General features: G+C 29.4%; 1 protein-coding gene across 5 annotated transcripts in view; it reads right to left on the bottom strand.

The window, feature by feature from the left end:
• Rbpn-5 (Rab GTPase-binding effector protein rabaptin-5) overlaps positions 1 to 21,774 on the bottom strand; it is an 86,441-nt gene that overhangs the window by 36,318 nt on the left and 28,349 nt on the right. For 3 of the 5 annotated variants that reach the window (XM_075364608.1, XM_075364610.1, XM_075364612.1), the window contains 2 exons: positions 15,400 to 15,582; positions 9,202 to 9,494 (listed from right to left, as the gene is read on the bottom strand). In XM_075364608.1, the coding sequence (XP_075220723.1) occupies positions 9,202 to 9,494; positions 15,400 to 15,582 (476 nt within the window). The remainder of the gene's footprint in view (positions 1 to 9,201; positions 9,495 to 15,399; positions 15,583 to 21,774) is intronic. The other 2 variants (XM_075364609.1, XM_075364611.1) reach the window with 1 other exon arrangement.

Raw genomic sequence — 21,774 nt, 5'->3', positions numbered from 1 at the left:
TATATGTAATTTATTCAATTGACTTCGTGTTTTCTACATATGATAGTAATTTTAATATTTTAATCTTTTCTGAAAAAAAATTTGTTATGTTTTGATATGTAATTTTATATAATTTATATACAACTGATGAAGCGGGATCCTGCAAAGGTGCTATTGGAATACAGAAAAGAAAAATAAGGTAAATGTCATTTCAGTTACTTTGTATTTCTGTACTTGGGTTGTTCAAGTTTGTTTTTGATTATAAAAAATACAATATATATATATATTTTTTTTTTTTCTAAAAGTCGATCTTTTCAAGACCCATATCAACTTTGTACTAATAATTATTGTATATATAAAACAGATTCAACTTAATCCACCCTGGTACAGAATTGAATAAAATAAGATGAAAATCGCCTTATTTTTTCATACAATCTCAACAAAAGTGCTTTCACGGCAACCCGCATCTTCAGTTATTGATTTTTTTTTTCTTTTTTGTATAAAATATTTAGTGTTAAATTACATATTAAACTCAAGATTAAAAATTAAAGTATAACATAACATATATATAAAAAATTAAATTTTAAAATTTTTTAAAGGATGTATAAAAATGTTAAAATTATTAAAATTAAAAATCACATATAAAAATTATGTCAAGTATTATAAAATTAAAGAAAATAAAATGTAATGCTACATGTGTTTGGCCAGCTAATAATATAATACTATAGTCATATATACTATATAGTCAATACTATAGTACTGGCTGGCCAAACACATGTAGGAATATATTTCATTTTATAATACTCGATGTCATATCTTTATATGTAACTTTTAATTTAAATAATTTTAATATTTTTATACATCCTTTAAGAAATTTTTTATGTAAGTTAATTTATTATACATTAATTCTTAATTTTGAGTTTAATATGTAATTAACACTAAATATTAAAAAAAAAAGAAAAAATCTACAATTGAAGATGTAGGCTGCTTTTGTGGAGATTGTATGAAAAAATAAGGTGAGTGTAATTTTATTTTATTCAATTCTGTGCTTGGGTGGATCAAGTTGAATCTATTTTATTTATACATGCACGCGCACGCTTCCAGTATTGGCAGTGGAGTTGTGTTATTACACATTTTGTGGCTGCTATGTTTATCTTTTCTAAATTTTAAATTTTTTATTTTTTTATGTAATTATCGAATTACTGACTGACAATGCAGGATCCCTCGAAAGTCGGCTATTGGTATTAGTTTTTTTTTAGTTTTTTTCAGTTGCTGTGTTGTTTTGATGGCTGTGATTTTTTAAATTTAATTAGCACAGTGGTCAATATATTGATTAATTATCTGAATTTTCAGAAAATTAAATATATATATATATATATATATATATAAATTATTTTGAGCTGATAACATACACTTTCATGATAGTGTTATAATTCACATACTTCTTAACATTGAAAAAAAAAACAGTAAAGCCATATAATTTAAAGTATCATTCAACCTACAGTCAAACAAGAAGCAAACACACTGTAGACCTTCATGCATCAAGCAAACAAGAAAAACTTATATACCAGAACAACATTCACACAACAAACTTTGTTTTTAAGAAAAAAATTTGAATTATGCATTTCTCATCAAATAACAACAAAAAAAAACAAAGTAATATAAATACAATCTTATTATTTTTATAATATACTAACCTTCCCAACATACATTTTTAATTTATCTGATGAAATATTACTGTTAACAAATATTAATGTAAAGTTTCAATACATAATTATTTCTGGTAATAGTAATCAACAATTATAAACAATAAATAACAAAAGAATAAAATTAAATTAAAGTAAAGTAAAAACTAACAGTAAAAATTACAGAGAAGATCAGTTAAAGAAAGAGAATTACCTGTAGAACTTTACATGAAAGCATTCAAAGAAGTAAAATCAGTCCCTTCAAAATTACTTAAGACAATCAGTGTTATTGAAAATAATGTCTTAATTTTTATCTATCCACATTGACCTTTATTTGACAACTGTTCTAACAGAAAAGCAATTCTGATACTTTTGGTTCACAGAAAAGAATTTGAATGATACAGGTAAAACATGTGCCTCTCCTACAGATTCAAACAAAATTTTGAAAAACTTACAGTGAGTTTATAAAGGTCTAATAGTAGTATTTTAAAGTCAAAATGAAAGATTGCCTTTTTTTTAGACAAAATCAAAAAAGAAATATTTTTAAAATTATATACTTGCCATAGATCATATAATATTTATTTATTTACAAACATATTTTTCTACTTGTTCACTAACATTTTTTATAATCATAAAAACTGATTTGTACAAATGTTTATATCGTTTTAATTAACACTGAGTTACAATACTTTACTACAAAACTTTACTATTAGTATTCAAGCCTACATTTTGAACACAATTACGTATAAACGCAGAAACAAGTATAAGAGACAAATTAATCATTTGAAACTTGGGATTTTATGTACATGTAGTAAGCCTGAAACCAGTTTCTTCTCCACATTATATGCTATTTACCTTTTGTCAACATTATACTTCCATTTTAACTATTTTTAATACTTCTTTTTTAACTAGTCTTTATATTGCTTGTTGAATCAGTGTAAAGCAATTCTACATGATTCTTTTTTGGATTGGCATGAAACATTTTACTTTAAAAACAATGTTCACATATTGTACATCATTGTAGTGTCTCTTTTTTATTGTTTGTGTTCTATTTCATTTTTGTTTTATCGTATCAACTTCTTTTTAGTAAGTAATTAACAAGCAAGAGATGCTCAGCAACTTGTAATAAAAGGAGTCACTCAAGTAGATATCTACTCTTCTTTTTTAACAGCAGTAACATTTATTTCAATTCAGTTAATTTTTCTTTCCATTTTTATTAAAAGGACCATTCATGAATAAAAAAAAAAAATTATATAAATGCGTTTGTATCTAACAGAAAAAAATGGCAAAATACACACACAAAAGATTGCACGTGAAGAAAGTTGACGCTGTATGAATGGTTTAGCTAGTGTTGAAAGAAAAGAACAAAGAAATCAAAGATGCAGCATTGGTTCATAGTTCATTTTACAGACAACTGTTTACAAAAGAAATGGGTGAACAACACAGTGATAATGGAGAGGATGCATATAATGTAAATGTTCCAGCATGCAGTAATCATGACTATGATTCATAAGTTTCTGGTGATGATATTGATGACTGTATTCATGCATAACAGTCCAACCTAAAACTGTAGCCAATATATGACAAGAAAGATGGTGTTATAGAGTGGCATATACACATGCCTCTTTGCAATATTAAAATCCTTTCCTGATATAAATTGCTGACGTGTCTGCCCTATGTGAATACCTCTTTACTTGAATGTGAATTTCTCTAAAGAAGAGTCATGCCTGAGATGCAAAAGGCCCTTAGATATTTGGAAATTAATTTTTATAGATAAAATTAAATGATGCAAAATATCACCATATGCACAAATTAATGAGTAAAGAAAAACTATACGGGCAACGGACATGACTGAAATGTCAGCAACAGAACTAAAAGCGGTAATTTGGACTTTTGTGTTCAGAGTTCTTTTGAATTTTTATGGCATCAAAACTGCTCAAATATTTAGATAAACAATACAATATGGTGACATCTCGAATTACAGTGACATATAACCACAAAGTACTTACTAAATTCACTCCACCAGGAATTTGTTAAAATATTTGTCAAAAGTTGTGTGAATAATTATGCTCTTAGCAAATTTACAACTGATGAAATATTAGAGGCTTTTTGTTTTTAGTTAAGTTTATAATCATATATGGCAAAAAATCCTGTAAAATATAGTAGAAAAATTTCTGCATTAACTTGTGTAGATATCTTAAATCTGTAATATGGAATTGTAAGCATCTGTTAAGCCATTCCATGTAGAAAGTTCAGCAAAAAGTGTGGTACACCGTAATTCAAACCTCCAGCGCAACCAAACTCCAAAAGTGATTGCAGAAAAAAAGCAGGTTACTATAAATTTTGATTCAAATTAAAAACAAGCCAATAAACAGCCCCAAGTTTGCATTTAAGCAGTAGCCCAAATTAATCTAATATATTTTTAAAAGGAATAAGATCTTCTAAGTATTGTCATTGATGCATTCTATAGCAACAATGATTACAGAAAAGAAATGAAATCCAAAATCATTTTATTTTACTATACCACTAAAAACTGTGTTGATAATATTACTAATCTAAAGAGCAACTTTCTGTCATCAATGGTCAATGACAATATTCTACACACTACTCAACATTGGAGAAATAAATAAATAGCTTTATAATTTTTAAAAACAATTTGAAAGATTTCAGCATGATATAAAGAACTTTTCTGAATACACAGAGTAACACATGGGAGACTAACCATTTTCCACAAAGGTGGGAGAATGTTGTGGTGGGGATAGTTCGGCTCCTCACAAGGTGCCACTTCAGTAACAATTGAGCCATGGAACTTGTAACATCTGATGTTCGCGTATGACAGTTTTGTTAGAAGTGGTACTCTTTCTTATTAAATTCAATCTCGGTTGGGATGGAGCTGTTCCGAGATGTAACATAATGCTTATATGGGTAGAACATTTAAGATCAACTGAAAACATTATGGATAACAACCATAAAGGCCCAAGACGCAGTGCAATGACACCAGAAAACATAACAGAGTAAGGGAAGCACTAGTTAGAAACCCAGGATGGTCAGCTAGATAACATCCTAGTAAGTTAACAATCAATCGTGAATCTGTTAGGCAAATTTTACATAAAGAATTAAGTTTCCATCTGTACAAAACTCTTATTATGCAACAGTTAATTAACAGATTTTGCTGCATGTGAAGACTTTGCTTACAGAATGCAAGTGATTTTGAGACTGGATGAGAATATAAGATTAGTGATTAGTGATGAGTGATGAAGCTCATTTTCATCTGAACATAAGTAAGCAAAACCTATGTTACTGGCTCCTGAACATCCACACATTATTCACCAGCATTCTCTGGACGTTCAATGAGTGACAATCTGGTGCACTGTTGACTCTTTTGAGATTATTGACCACATTTTTTTAGGAAAATGGCGTTAATGTCACTGTAATTCAGCTCTAAATACTCACATCCTTCAAATGGCCAGAACTGCTTTAAAAGATGTTAGGTAGGATGGTGCTACAGCATACATCGCAAATGATTCAATGGCAGTTCTTCGACACATGTCTCCTGGACACATCATCTTACATTTAGGCAATGTTCTGTGGCCTCCGAGATCTCCCAACAATCAGTCTGTGACTATTTTCTGTGGGGTTACCTCAAAAGCCATATCTACAACCACAAACCCCGCAATTTGAATGAGTTAAAGAATGCCATAATTTAAGAAACTGCTACCATTTCTCCGGCGATGTTAGTCCATGTGATGAAGGATTTTGAGAAGACCTGAGAACTGCATTCAAATTGATGGACGTCACCTTGAGAACATTATTTTTCATAAATAAGGTGAACATAGTTACATTCAAATGGCACGTATTGAGCTTTAATTTTGTGTCAATAAACCTAATTTAATTTTAAAATCAACATAGTATTGCTTATTTAAAAATCATCCATCTCCTGTATGTCAATCTATATTACCAAAAGAATCCTGTAATGATAACTTGCACTTGCATTTCATTCACAAAAATGTATACAGGATTATCAGAAATTTAATACAAGAAATGTTAGGAATTCAAGAAATGAACAGTCACAAGTATCACAAGGTAGGTATCAAATGATAAATCAAATGGGGTTGGAAAAACTTTTGCCTTCAAAAACTAGACATAGTGTATGCTATTAAATTAATCTGCAGGGAACACACTCAAACTTGCATCAACTCTGTCAAGACAAAGATGTTGTAGATGTTAGCAACAAAGAACAACGCTAAAATTATAAAATCTACTATTAATAATTACTTTGTTATTAATAGTATTAACTTTTTTGTCATTTTTTCATTATTAGTTTTAGAAAATTTCAATTTTTATTTTCGATGGTAGTATAATTTAAGTTTGCAAAATACTATAATTAAAAATATTTGCTATTAAACTGTAATAAAAATATTAGGTTTTTTCCTGCAATATTACATAAAATATATTTGTTGTCCAGATATCCAATTAAATCTAATTGAAAATATTGATGAAAATAAAAAGGCCAAATACATAGAATTGTAATTAATATATATATATATATTTCAGATTAAAAAAAAACTATTATATTAAGAGTAACTCTGCATTTAATCTTAACACTTGAATCTAGAAAGCTGGCAATATCATAATCCAAAGGATTTTTCATTCACAATCCTGTCATTACAAACTATTGAAAGAATATTCACTGGTCAATTGTACTTACAAAAGAAATCATTATGATAAAACAAAAATTAATAAAATATATACAATAAAAACAAAGAAATATTACAATGAGGTGAACATAGTTTTTATAGCAAAAAAACTGAGTGCCAATCAAAAAACGAACCATGGAAAAGAAATACCTTATATATTGACTGAATGAGTAACTTCTGACAGCATTAAGAATAAGTAAGGCTGAACTATAATGTTGTTAAAGGAACCACTTTCATGCAATGTAGGAAAAACTGTTTTTTTGTACATATACATAAACAGTCGCAGGTTTCAGATGACTCACTGATTTTAAGTATTTATGCATAAATGTGTAAAAAAACAGCATGAACACTCATAATAATTTTACTGTAATTCAAACAATCTTAATAAAACAATATATAAACTTTTAAAAATCCTTTTTACAGTTATATTAAATATAAAGGTGTCTCATGAAGAAATGGAGAAACTTTTAGGACATGGTGAAAATAATGGAGAAAGTCTGGTCTGTATAAACATAAGTCTGGAAATGCTTTGTTTTTGAGTTATGGCTAACAAATGATCTCACCAAGATTTCAGCTATTCTAATAAAAAGAAGCCCTACTGTAATTTTTGGGACCCAAATTAAGAATTAAAGTTGGTGGTTTCCTATGTAATTTGAGCTGGGAAATAGGATAAAACAGGTCCCAGAAATGTAACTCCAGTAGTTTTTAAGATATCCTACATAAAACACAAAATTTGGTGTCGAAAAACAAGTTTTTTTTAGGTTTGCAATACAATAGCTTTGTTAAATGGCTAATAAATAAAAAAGATTTAGTAACAAATGTTGTAGTGAATTTATTTCTGAGAAAATTAATGTAAATACTACAAATAAAAAGTAAATAAAAACTTTTTAAAATCTGTGTTATATTGAAGCAAAACAAACAAGAAATAGACAGAAAATCGTATTATTCTTTCTATACTTAATAAACATTCTTCGGTGTATCAACAATTAAAAGGGTTATTCCAAAGATGTAGCCAAGGCAGCAGTACAAGGCAAATTTCATCTTGCACTGGTTTCTCAAAAAACAAAGTATGGCGCATCCTACGGGAAAAAAATCTTAATCTTTTCTGCCTGCAGGTTCAAAATTTGCAGCCAATAGATACCCCCCGCGGTTAAACTTCTGTCATTGGCTTCTAGACAATGCTGATAAGATAAATTCAATTTTATTTAATGATGAAGGCACTTTTATGAGAAATGGATTCTTCAGTTCCAAATATAGTCATTTATGGAGCACAGACAAATCAAATGTACTATGTAAACTAGCTTCCAACATAATTTCACATTAACGTTTGGTGTAGCATTACTTATGACAAAATTCTGAAAACTTTGTTTTCAATAAAACCTTACATTCATTTCTTGAAAGATAATTTGTCGGCTATTTGGAGGATGTACCTTTACAAACTAGAATGCAAATGATTTTCCAGCACAATGGTGCAACGCCACATATTTCTTTAGTAGCTAGAAATCACTTGAATGTTAATTTCTTAAACTGGATTGGATATAATTGACCAATCAATTACACCACGATCACCTGATTTAACACAACTAGATTACTTCATTTGGGGCCATATGGAAACAATAGTATACCAACAAAACGTTAATACTAAAGATGAGTTACTGATTAAAATAAGAAATGCTACTGAATTTATACAAAACGATCCGAGATGATATGGAAAGCCACCGGAAATGTACATCTGGCAGAGTTCTGTGTAAGTTGTGAAGGAGGGAATTTCAAACAATTACTGTAACTGAGGTTTGTTATTCTGTTATCACTTATCACTTCATGCATTTAATTTTTTTGTTTTGCTGTATTAAGAATAATATTTATTAGCTACGGAAAGAATAATATGATTTTCTGTCTATTTTTCTTTTGTTTTGCTTCATTAAAACACTGATTTTAAAAAGTTTTGATTTACTTTTTATTGTCTGTATTTACATTAATGTTTTCAGAATTAAATTCTGTACAAGTTTTGTTACTAAAGATTTCGCATTTCCTAGCCATTTAACAAAGCTATTGAACTACAAACCAAAAAAGAAATCTTGTTTTTAGACACAGAATTTTGTGTTTTATGTCTGATATCTTAAACTGGGTTATAGTTCTGAAACTTGTTTTATCCTATTTCCCAGCTCAAATTACATAACATACCACCAACTTTACTCCTTAATTTGGGTCCCAAAAATTACAGTAGGGCTTCTTTTTATTATAAGAGCTGAAATTTAGGCGAAATCTTTCGCTAGCCCTATTCCAAAAAAAGCGTTCCAGACCTAGGTTTATATGAAATTTTTCCATTATTTTCACTATGTCCTGAAATTTTCTGTTTCTTTGAGGGACACCTTGTATAACAATATTATATATATATATATATACTTTCAACAAGTAGAAAAATATAAAATTTGACTGATTACATTGGAATGGATAAGATGAAAACTGATTAAAAATTAAGCTTTATCAGAACAATATATAATAAAACAAAAGCAATCTGTTTTCTGTCATGAGGTATATAATTTTTACACTTCTTATCAAAGATCTGCAATGAAAAACCATCCACAAAAAAATTAGAAAGAAATCAAAATTATTCAGATCAAGCTCCTAGGAAAACTGGAATTGCTGGCAACAGTGCAAAAAAATTATTTCATTTTACAATAACTGATTTTCACTATAGAACAAAAAGCATATAAAGAGAAAAAGAATAAATCACTAAGGTAAAATATTACATTCACATAAAAGAAAAAGAGAAAGGAAAAGTGAAAATAAAATAAACAAGGATCAGGTGAACATAAAATTTTATACCTGTTACCTACATATTTGTTTACCTTCCTCATGGACTCCTCCAAGTTTTCTGATACAACATTAGAGTGTGTCTGTGACAAAGAATTTGTTGACGAATCGGCACCTAACTGGCTAGCTACCCTCCGAGCCAACGTTGAAAGTACCGCACCAGGAACGGTCAATAATTGAGCACCACTACCTTCACCACTACCACTACCCGCACTGTTATTTTGACGAAGTTCTTCCAGTTCTGCTTCCAGTTTTTCATTGAGTCGACGCAATCTCTGAACTTCATCATCATTTCTACTGGATTCTTCAACAGTCTCTAAAAATTGGACACCAAAACGTAGCATAAACTACATGCTAATTATTAAATTATATCAATCTACTATTAAAAAAATTCAGATAAAACAAAGCATTTTGGGTCAAAGGACCCAAAATGTTCAGTCTGGAAAGCAAACAACTTTAAACCACACAATACTTTTTCAATTCTTCTTCAAATCTCAACTTTTTAAGATCAGTACCAAACAGTTATTAAACCTTACTTTGTTGTTTACTTCAAATAGTTAAAATTTAAAGAATTGAAAAAAAAAGAGTATGTTTCATTTTTCACATTTTAGGGATTACTTTTTCAGTTGGCTTTACATTTTATCTCTTGTTTTTTTATATTTAAAGAAAATTTAAACCTAAATTAAACTCTGGCTCTATGAAAAACAGTTTGCAAGAAAGAAAAAGGTTAGAAACCTGCATCTAGATAAAATAAGAAAAGGAATGAAGAGAAGCATACAAGCATGATTAAGGCTATATGGAATTCAGGATTAAAAATTAAATTATAATTAAGTTTTTTGACTACCTTTACTTTAAATTTTTGTGGTAAAATACTTTGAACAACTGTAATAATATGAGGCTATGTATTATTAAGCTGTAACACTCTTAATATAAAGCAATGTTGGCAATAAATTTAAAAAAAGAAGATTCTTGAGCATTTATGTAAGCAATTTAATTCTTTAAAAAATATTTTACATATGACGTATGGAAACAACTTACAATCAACACTAAAGGACTTAAAAAATAAAATAAAATTTATCAAAACTGGTCCATTTGATGAAGAATAAATTTAAACATTGATAATAAAAGATACATAAAGGTTAAATTGAAAATTTCCTCCTTTTTAATGCCTTGTGCGAAGCAAAGGAGTATTGTGATAGTAAAAAATTTTGGTTTTCAGATTTCAAAGGAAATATCCATTTTAGCCATCACTGAATCTATTTTGACTAGTTTCAGCAAGACATCTATATGTACATACTTATGTATCTTGCAAAACTCAAAAATTATTAGTCATACGATATTGAAATTTTGGATTTAGGATGCTTGTAACATCTAGTTGAGCACCTCCCCTTTTGATTGCAATCAACTGGATCAAAAGTGTCCAAAAGCCCAAAATTCAAAAATTTAGATTTTGGACTTTTTCTTAACTGCAGTAATAAGCTCTCATTGAAGCATTTCAATAATACATCATATGTGATACTTATTAGAAAATCAAAAATCATTATAAAATAATTAATAAAAAATAGTATTATAAAATAGTAATTATCAAATCATTATTTGATACTTATTACATTACTGGTTCTGGAGTTGTAGCCAAGTAAAATTTTAATTAATAAAATATTTGGATCTTACATATGTGGAAGGCACATGGGATCAAATCAAACCTCCTTTCTTTCTAATTTAAATATATTGATTTATTACTAATTATTAACCTCTGATCTTAAACATTTTACAATAAATAATAATTCAATAACAATAAAAATAAAAAAATATCATAAGTTATTAATGAAATAAAATTTTATGTACTTTTCATTTTAAAAAAAATGTGTATGTAATTTAATAGGCATACAAGGAAGTTGTGTAATGTCCACATCAGATTTTTTCAAGCCAATTAAAAAAATATGTACATAATCTTACAATGTAAAAATATACACTGAAAATTAAGTAAAACCAAAAAGGTAAGTACAAACACGCATATACACAAAGTAAAATACACACAAAGTTGGTAATAAGCATTACCAAAAATCATTACTTTAGAAAAGTTCACAATTAAATAATTTTTTATTAAATAACAGAAAGAATCATAAGGTCACAGGCAAAGACAACTGTTCTGGGCGAAACTTTTATCAAGTCATTCTTTAACCTTTTTAGTAGCGACATTTTTTGAACCTATATGACCCCCTGGGAGCAGATTTATTTTTTTTACATTAAGTTGTTTACAATACTTTATCTCTGACTGAATAAAGAAAACAAAATTGTCAATAAAAAATTTTAATTAATTTACTTTCAACTTAGAAAATTGGTTTACAAAATTTTTAACTGATATGCATAATTTTTTGATCTTCTGAAAATATAACTGTTTACGCCAATGCGTAAAGTAGCTTTAATCCAATAAATTCAAGGTCTTCTCATAGTGTCAAGTTCACCATAATTTTCTATTTTGTCTGCTGTGGTCGTAATGATTCATAAAAACAATTTCTATTTAGCCAAATTAGTCATAACTGTTTTGTTATCTCCAATTTTAATGTTGTCAAAGTTCCTAGAAGTCTAATTTTCTTTGTCTGCGATGATGTCATTCCTCAACTTGTTCGTATTCAGAAATTATCTTATCAGTCTTACGCAATTCTTTTAATGGTCTGCTTGTTTATAAAAAAAAATTGTGTTATGTTTATCGTTCCCGAATTCCCCATGTTTCTCTAATCATTCCCAAACTTCCCGTTTATGCTGTTTCTTTCCGCACTAACACTTGCACACTACCTGTTGTCGTCAACACACACACACTCTTCTGTCTACGGCCTAGTTTGCTTCCCCTTCTTCTCATCACGCCACCTCTCTTCAGTGCAGGTCAGACTTCTACTGGGTGCGGATGTTCTGCCTGCGACTCGTTCATGTTTTCTTTCTCTCTTGTTACATTTCTCTCATTGTGTCCATGTTATTCATAATTATACACAAGTTGTTACATATCGATTTGAAGTGGAGTGAATAATAATTTATAAAATGTTGTCCATAAATAATTAATATTGTTTAATGTTATGTACCATTAAAAGGTAAAGTAAGTGTGCTTTATTAACTGCTACGATGCTGAAATATTTTATGTATTGTTGAGTTAAAGACTGTAATTTATTAATGTTGGTATACTTCAGTAAAAATATGAACTGTTATTGTTAACAATTTATTCACTACTATTATTATTTACTGAAAGAAATATAATGTGGTTCATAGTCCGGTTAATACGTAATGTGTTAGTAATTAACTAACAAATCAATTGCATCTTTGGTACTGAAAATCATATTGTTCTGTAAAGAATATGCACATACATAATCGCATTCTAATCCCAAAGATTGGGTATATTTCATTAATTTTGACCCAGATTTTGTTTTTAGTGGTTTTCAAAGATTACTGATGTTACTTCTATTTTGAAGCATAATTTTTCACAAAAATACATGGAAAATGGGTATGTTTAGTGAACATTTATGTAATGCATCAAAAACATTTTCATAAGAAAATAATATACTGTCTTCATCTAAATCAAGTTTCATATCATTACATGTTGTATATCTAATATTGTGTTTTATATATTCAGATTTAGTTTTTAAATAATCTAAATCAGTTTCATTCAAAGCTATGTCAATCTTGTCAATTTTATAGATTTCATTAAGAACTGTATTAGCTTTGTTTTTTATATATCTTAATTGTGAAAAATGCAGTGATAAATTCAGTGTACTAATATTATGATTTCATATTTTTAAAATCATTATAACATGATGAATTGCATTATGTTACAATATTACTATATTATTGTATTATATTATAACATTATGTTGCATGATATTGAATTTTCTTTAATCAATGTAAGGTTACTAATTTTTAAGTTTTGAAGAGAAACCAAAAATTCATTTAAGTGATAAATTAAAGTCCAATACTTTGGCAAACAAGCTATGTTTAATTTTTGTAATTTACCCAACAATAACAAAAAAGTTCTTTGTACATTATGAATGATAAAATGGTATAAAACCACAAACTAAAGTATTTAGAGAATCTCTAAAAACTTTAAAAAGTGCACAAATGTTTTAGTTCAAAAATTGAGAGTTAAGAACTCTAAAAGTTTTTTTTTTGTGTGATATTCCTGAAAGCATGGATGCACACATGGGCTAACATTACATTGAGTTTAATGTCTTTTTATTGGGTGCTGTGTTATATTCTTGCACACAAAACAACATCTTTGAAGCCTGTGCTGTTTTTCTGTGGGGGGAATGGGTGAAATGAAATGTCAAGCAGTAAGATGAAGATTTTCAGATGGCGTATTTGATTTTCTACCAAGTGTAATACTTTTTTTTTTGTACTGAATTCTGCCTGAATTGTTTGAGAAGGGATTTGGAGGGGGCATCTTTTTTTTCGTTTTCATGCGTTTTTGTTTACTTTCTTTGGGAGCACTAGTACTGGCACCTTCATAAGTGTTTTGCAATTCATGTAACGTATCATTGTCTAACCTATCATTTTCTTCAACAGAACTTACAACTACTACGTCTAGCATTACTTCATCCTCATTATTATCATGAAGACCTAAGAACTGTTCAAAATCTAAATTTTTAATTTTCCTGTTCAAAATTATCTTCAATGTTTACACAGTTTCTTACCTCTTCTATTTCAGAATTTGAATCGTAATCTTCGGAATTGGAAAGACATGTGTTATTATTTCATTTATTTGGCTGTCAGACAGTTTTTTTTATATTTTTATCAAGCAAATAACAAATAAAAATTAAAAAGAAACAATGAATAAAATCATATCATGAACGGAAAGTATTATACAAAAAACACAAGCACATGGTTAGAACTGAACATAAACAAGCAACAATGCAACAGCTGACTATATACAAAATTTGCTATCTAGTTTGTTTAAAGCACTGAAAATACTTAATTCTAAGTATAAATGCTTAATTCTGTTGATGAATATTTATTCATCAACAGATGAATTCAGATCGCAGCACATATTGAATAATAAAATAGTAAGAAATGCGTTTGAAAATGGTGATGTTACTCCACGGAAAGGTCGATGATGTTTAAAAGCAGCGGAGCTCTGTCATTTGGTTGGAGCATTGACATTCATGAACATCAATGCTACTAAAAAGGTTTAATAACAATGATACATTTATCATTTATAATTATATTTAAAGAATGAGGTTACAATGCCATAAGGTCATGGATGGAAAGGAGATATGTGTGCTGCAGTTTAAGAAAAAGTGTAACATTATATTTTTCTTGAACACTTTTATCATTAAAACAACAATTAATGTGGTCAAACAACAATCTGACAGGTCATTTTTATAATTTATTCTCCAAAATAAGTAAACAAAGAAGAAGTTTATATGGTTGCCAACAGCTACTTCAACTATTATGCCAACAGCCAACAACTATTGATGATTATAAAAGCAGGATGCTTTTCAACTTCATTAAGTGCTTGAAGTTAATTTTTACTATTCTTCCACTGAATTTAATTTAATTAACAAAAACTATGTTCTAATTGAGTGTAAAAATATAAATTAAAAAAAATAATGAAAAATAATAAAAGATTAAAAAAATATATAAAAATAATAAAATCAAATATGATTCTCTCATTAGACAGTCCTAAACAAATACAATCATGAATTACTTTGGTGCTGACAACTGACTCGGACAGTCACTCAGAGGTGTATGTATCATGGTAAACATGTAACCATTTCGTTGTCTGCAGAATAACTGAATGATGTCGAAAACTGTATCATAAATTTCATAATAGTTCCAGTCAAAACAGCTGTGTCAATGGCCCAAAAAAATATAAATTTCTAAAATGTCAAAATATAATTTGATATATTCTTTAACATCTTAGATTTTAACTAATTTGCTACTAGCTCTACCTCTTAGGCTTTCATTGTGCATAGGTTGTTTTTTGGTTAAACTAATTTTTTACACACTCAATTGGCTCCTATGTGCAGATGATCGCTGTGTATAAAAAATTTTCAAATTATACTTAGTCTCATTGAAAGAAAAATCTTCCAAATATAGTAGTATTAGACACTTAACATAAAATTTTATCACTTTTATTTATTAATTTAACAATAGCAACAAATAAATGTTCATACATAACTCTTACAGAATATGTGCTTGAATTGAAAAATTATACAAACCAAAAGAAAAAAAATTACCAGTTACAAGTTGTTGTAATGATGCAACTTCATCTTGATATCTTCTCCTTTCTTCTTCCAATCTGCCTTCAAGTTCAAGGCTAACTACAGTAACTTGTGTTCTGGCTTCATTCAATTCAGTCTCCAATCTCTTTACTTCTTCAAGCAACCGACCATGTTCTGTAGAACCCTTCTTCAGTTCCTCTAAATTAACAAAATTGTAAATTTATTGTTTAAGTTTATAATAATAATTAATAGAAGTAATTACAAATCATAAAAAATATGCAGTAATATAAATACAAAGAATAATAAAATATATCTACACAAACTATGTGATAATAAAGTTTATCACAAAAAAGAAAACAAAAATTTGTTAAAAATTACAAGACATTGTAACAAAACATTAAATAAACAAGAACAATTGAAGACCCAATAATATTCAAACCCTCTTTGAGCTATTATATGTTTAAGGCATAACATATTTGTAAAAAATTCTAACACTAGCATTCTACCAAGAAATTTAAATGGCATATGAGACATCTGTTAGGTAAGCATAAAGAAAACTTTTATATTTTCTAAAAGTTTGTGGTCACATTAAAAATTTGTACTTTGCATATTATTTATACACCTCACATTACCTGCTTTTTATCCTGTGACATCAGTGGCATCTTGTAGCATCAGTATGCACTGAATTGCACCCAGCATTCTTAATTTCAATTATCTACAGGAAATAGGTCATTAAGTCTAGCTGTGGCTATTGAAATTTTACCTTGCTTCACAATCTTCAGTTACCATGGCACTCCTTGAGATAGTACAAGCACTATGAAATCATAAGTTATAAGGGCTGGAATTTACCACCCAACCAATTTGTACCAGCCAGTTCCGTATAGAACTACTTGACTTCTGTAGATAACTCCATATTTATAAATTTCTGTATAACTAATACAATTTCAATAATTGCTTTACCACTTTTATTTATAGTACTGAAGTTTTTGAATTGAACAATTTTAATTTTCTAATATACATATATTTTATTTCACTTATTCTTATATGCTTCAATTAATTTACATTTTCATATGCTTATTTCACATTCTGAAATAACTTTTAGTTACCTAAGTTACTTTAGTTATAATAAATATTTAGAAAATTATCCTCATCACTAATACCAAACATTACTATTTTAAGTACTATATACCTAGCTTTTGTAAGATTATATGTTGCTCAACATAAAAGGAGGAATATATTTTCAACAAATTTTACTTAAAAACCTTATCCAAATTTTTTTTAAACAAAGTAATATCTTTTACAACCACATACAGTTTTCAGGAAACTTCATAAAAGTATTTTTTTTAAAATCCATTAGGCCTTTTTATACAGTATGAATGCAAGATGAAATTGGAGAAACTGTCTGACAGGTAAGTATTACAACAAAGTAATACTGTATTCAATTGCCAAGGCCAAATCACTTTGCATGTCTCATGAAACATTTTAAAAAAATTTTAATGAGACATTAACGCAAAGCTTTTTAATTTTTAATCAGCTTATTAGCTCATCAATCAAACTGCTTGATTCTCATTTTTAGCCAAACAGATCAGTGAACAAGAAACGCAATTTTAGTTCTCTGAGAGGCATTTCGTAAGACGAGTTGAAGAACAAGCCTGCCTATCATTAACTGTAGAAATCAAGAAGACACCCAATAAAGTGGAATAGAATATGTTTAAGATTTGAAGGAAAATTAAGTAGAAATATAGAAAGTTATATACTGGGTGATTAAAAGAAAAGGACTTCACAACTTTAAAGCATTAAAAAATTTATTTAGATAACTTACAGGTTTGATTGAGGTCTCATTTCATAGCAAAGCACATCAAGTTTTGACTCGTGTAGTTCACCAGTACCTAATTTGGCCACCAGCGCTGTCACCCATGTTGTTAAAAATGGACACATTTACTGGTGTGGAACATGCTCAGTGTGTGTTTTGGTTTCACAATTTGCAGTCAGCAACTGCAATTATGTAATTTTCATAGACTGTATGTTAGGAAGCTTCCTAGTAGGCATACAATTTACTCTTGGCACCAAACCTTCATTAAGACAGGCTCTTCTGTTAAATATACAAAATCACCAGAACTCCCACACATCCCTGAAACTGCCATGGAACAACTCAAAAAAAGCTATGCATGTAGTCCAAAGAAATCAATTCAACGTGCGTCATGTGAGTCTGGCATTCCTCAAACGACTTTGGCGTGTATTACGTAAACTATTGCACTTGAAGCCATACAAACTAATGATTGTTCAAATATTACAGATGACAACAAAGTTGCTCAGCTACAGTTTTGTGTGGAAATGATGGGATAGAATTGCAGACAACGGTTCATTTTTAGAAAATGTAATTTTTAGTGATGAGTCTACATTCACATTAGTCAGTGGCACGGTGAACACCCAAATATGGGGAAACAAAAACCCTCATCACATTTTGCAGCACATTTGTGGTAGCCCTAAAGTCAATTTTTTTGGTGCATTAAGCAAACAAAGACTGTACAGCCTGTTCTTCTTCCAGGAGGCAACTGTAAATGGAACACTTCAAAATTTTCTAATTCCTCAGTTAGACAATAACAAAGATGGACACAATTACTATCAGCATGACAGGGCACCATCTCACTAACGCCTAGAATTCTGAGATTATCTTGATACTCAATTCCCAGGTCGGTGGATTGGTTGTGAAGGTCCAATTGGATGGCCACCTCGCTCCCCAGATTTGAACATGCTGATTTTTTTCTTGTGGGGTTTCATTAAAGATCGGGTTCATGAACTGCCTTTGCTTGCTGATCTTGTTCAACTAAGACTGAATTAACACTGCAGCTGCAGAGGTAATGCCCAACTTGCTGGCTATTGTCTGAAACGAAATTGACTTCACGTGGGATGTATGTCACCTTACAAATGGAAGCCACATCAAACCTAAATGAATGTTGGGTGACAAACTTGACGTGTTTTTCTATGAAATGAGACCTCAACAAATCTAAGTTATCTCAGTAAATTTTTATATCCTTTTAAAATTGTGAAGTCTTTTCTGAATCACCCGAAACAATCTATAAAATAATTAGGTAGCCTTGATAAGAACAGAAAACAGGAAACAAAAAAATCTTATTCAGAAAAGTGTTATATGTCCACATTGCTTTTAAACCAGTGAAGAAGAAGCAAAGAAAAAATTTGAGGTTGCAACACAATAACATTAAAAAAAGAGGAGGAAAGAGTAAAGATTTGCTGTTTACATTATTCTATCGTAAGAAACCAAACAAAAAAAAAAATGGGATGAATGGCATGAATTCACTGGTTGAAGAAAAATTCAGGGAGAAATTAAATAATTTTTTTTTTAAGTCACTGAAAGAAAGACAGGCCAAAATATACTAGAAGCTGGAAAATTGTGTTATTTCATTAATAAAATTACCACAAATAAACAAAGTAAGAAACATATCAAAAGCAACAGGAGAACTCTGAAATAGAAATAAATGTGATAATATTAAATATAAATTCAGGAATTAGAAATTCTTTTATTAGTTTGTAGAGGTTGTGATGATCCATATCATTCAGTTGGAAAACCAAAAAGGACAATAGTAAGCATTTTTTAAATATGTTGCATAGAATGAAGGAAATCAGGTGAATCAATGAAGTTAAAAGGAAAAGTATTTAAAATGAATATTGAAAAATATACTGCAGAAGCTAGTAAAAGGTGAATTAAGTATGTAGGTCATAAGTTAACATCCAAGTTTATTAATTTTAAAAACATAAGATTGTGAGAAGTACTTGTTTAAGAACTATGAGGGAAAAACACGAGAAACAGATAATTTACGATTTGAAACATAAATATCTTGAGAGATTAGAAACATTAATGATAAGAGATTAAGATATTTAAAATAACATAAAATCACTCAAATTACTATTTGAAAATCTGTAGTACAGAAAATACAAGATGTATTCCAACAGATTTTCTTTAGATATATTATAAACTCATCACACTAATACAGAAAAAAAAACAAATTTTAATAGGTTAAAAAAATTAATTTTCTACAATTGTTTTATATAATTCTTTAAATATAAGATTTATTCATCTGTGGCAAATACCATTGTATCAGATACAGATTTATGATTTACAAAAAAAATCTTTTAAAATACCTTTTTGGACCAAACGAATTTAAAGTAACACAATTACCAAGAAATATAAAATAATACAGGCTTTTAAACAGTGATGTTTTAGCTAAATAATGAAAAATTTGATGTGTTCAAAAAAAAGATTTTGTCTGTCATTTTTTTTCATTTATCAATTTTTCCATCCCACAGATATAATAAACACGCCAAAGGTTATAAATAAGAGAGTATTATAAAGAAAGACGTTAAATGTACAAAGTTAAACTACAGATGTGGAATGAACAAATATAGTGAAATTAAAAGATTAGAAAATGAATTAGGTTAATTTACTGTGATTAGATTAATAATAGAGAAATGTGTCAAAACAAGGCGGGAATAAAACAGAAAACTGGAAATCAAATTTTTTGAAAACTTTAGCAATATTTTTTAATTTTCTTAAACTACATACCTTATAATACTTCTCTATATAATCGGCACATGCATTATGGCATTTCTCGTAGCGATACACCAGATTCAATATACCCTCGTCGTATTCTTCTGCCACTGATTAACAGGATTTTTAAGTTTATCGTCGCCCGCAAATAGCTTATCAATCAAAACTTCTTTCAATTTTCCAAACAAATGTAATCAGAAGGAGCTAAGTCCGGACTATATGGAGGGTGATCGTAAATTTCTCATCCAAATGTACTCTCAGTAAATCACATGTCGGACCCGCAACATGTGGACGTGCATTACCGTGCAGCAGGACGACGCCGTTGGAAAGCCACGTCACCGATTTTGAATGGCGCGCCGTAACTTAAGTAGAGTTTCTGCATTTATAGTCGATCCACGTGGCATGAAATCAATCAGCAGTATGCCAAACCGATCCCAAAAGACTGTGGACATCAGTTTACGTCCAAATGGCTGAAGCTTGACCTTAGAAGGTCCGGTTGGTGATTGAGGATGACGCCATTCACTTGACTGCCGTGTAATACGAAATCAATGTTTTATCGCCGGTAACGATTGAATTATGGAACTCATCACCTTTTACTGTATATCGCACCAAAAATTCCAAAGCAGATCCCATTCGGAGTTTTTTGTGACGTTCCGTTAAGACGTGCGGCACACAGCGTGCACAACCTTTCTGAAGCCTAAATGGTCATGAACAATGCGACCCATAACAGCTCTTGAACGTTCGCTCCCGAACGTTCATCATGCACAATAATTCTGTTATTTCTAAACCTTTCACACCATTTTCGGACGTTTCTTTCATTCATTACGTTACCACCATCCACAGCAACCAACTGCCTATTTATTTCAGCCGGCTAAACGTTTTGATGGTTTAAAAACGTATGACTCCACATATTTCACAGTCGGCGGCAACATCGATTTTCCTATTCATTTTATAACGTAATAACTCACAAGTAGTCAAAGATACTACAACGCGCTAAGTTACAAACAACGCAGTGCGTACTTTATTATCGTGGCCATAAACGACACAGGTTCGGCAACCTTAAGGAGAGAAATTTCCCAGCGGTCTTTACTTTAAGAGATATCCTCGTACATAGACGACGCAATAAAATGTTTGCAGGAAAAATCTGATATATCAGTAAAAATTGATAGAAAATAAAAATATTGAAATTTATTTATTATATTGTTCCATCATAATCTAAAAAGCACATTAAAAATTCACTACACGATAAATTAAACTTAAAAATAAATCAAAGTAAAATAGAGGTATGGAGAAGTACATAAAGGAAAATAATAGTTTGAGCCTGATTGATTGATTTATACATATTCCATAAGTTAATGACAACTAATGCAGCTGTAAAATATGTAAAAGAATATGTAAATGCAGCTGTAGAATATGTAAATATTAATGTTAACTAATGAACAGTTTTCTTATTTAGGTATAGATATTAAACAGGATATAAAAAAGTAAGAAAAATATAAATAATTTGGGCAAGTAGAGCTTTAAGGAAGTCACACGTAACACGTGTACAATAAGGACGAAATTGTTTAATAAAATACTTAAAAAATATTTAAATGCAGCACTTTATTACTCTTCTAAGCTGAAGCACTGTATACAGATTGTCTTGGAAAGTGTTGGCCAAACTTAAGGGAGTGATTTAGTGCATTAAAATAAATAAAAAAAAGTCCACATGGATAAATGCCCTAGAACACTTTTTTATTTTCCCTACATTTGACATTTTGTGTTTTTTTCTTTCTTTCAATAAAAATGTATACCTTATGAATGGAGTGAAATATTTTAATGAA

The sequence above is a fragment of the Lycorma delicatula genome, chromosome 4 (genome assembly GCF_047948215.1).
Source record: "Lycorma delicatula isolate Av1 chromosome 4, ASM4794821v1, whole genome shotgun sequence".
Lineage (NCBI taxonomy): Eukaryota > Metazoa > Arthropoda > Insecta > Hemiptera > Fulgoridae > Lycorma > Lycorma delicatula.
The sequence above is the reverse complement of the archived record's forward strand: the minus strand, read 5'-3'. Positions and strand labels throughout refer to the sequence as shown.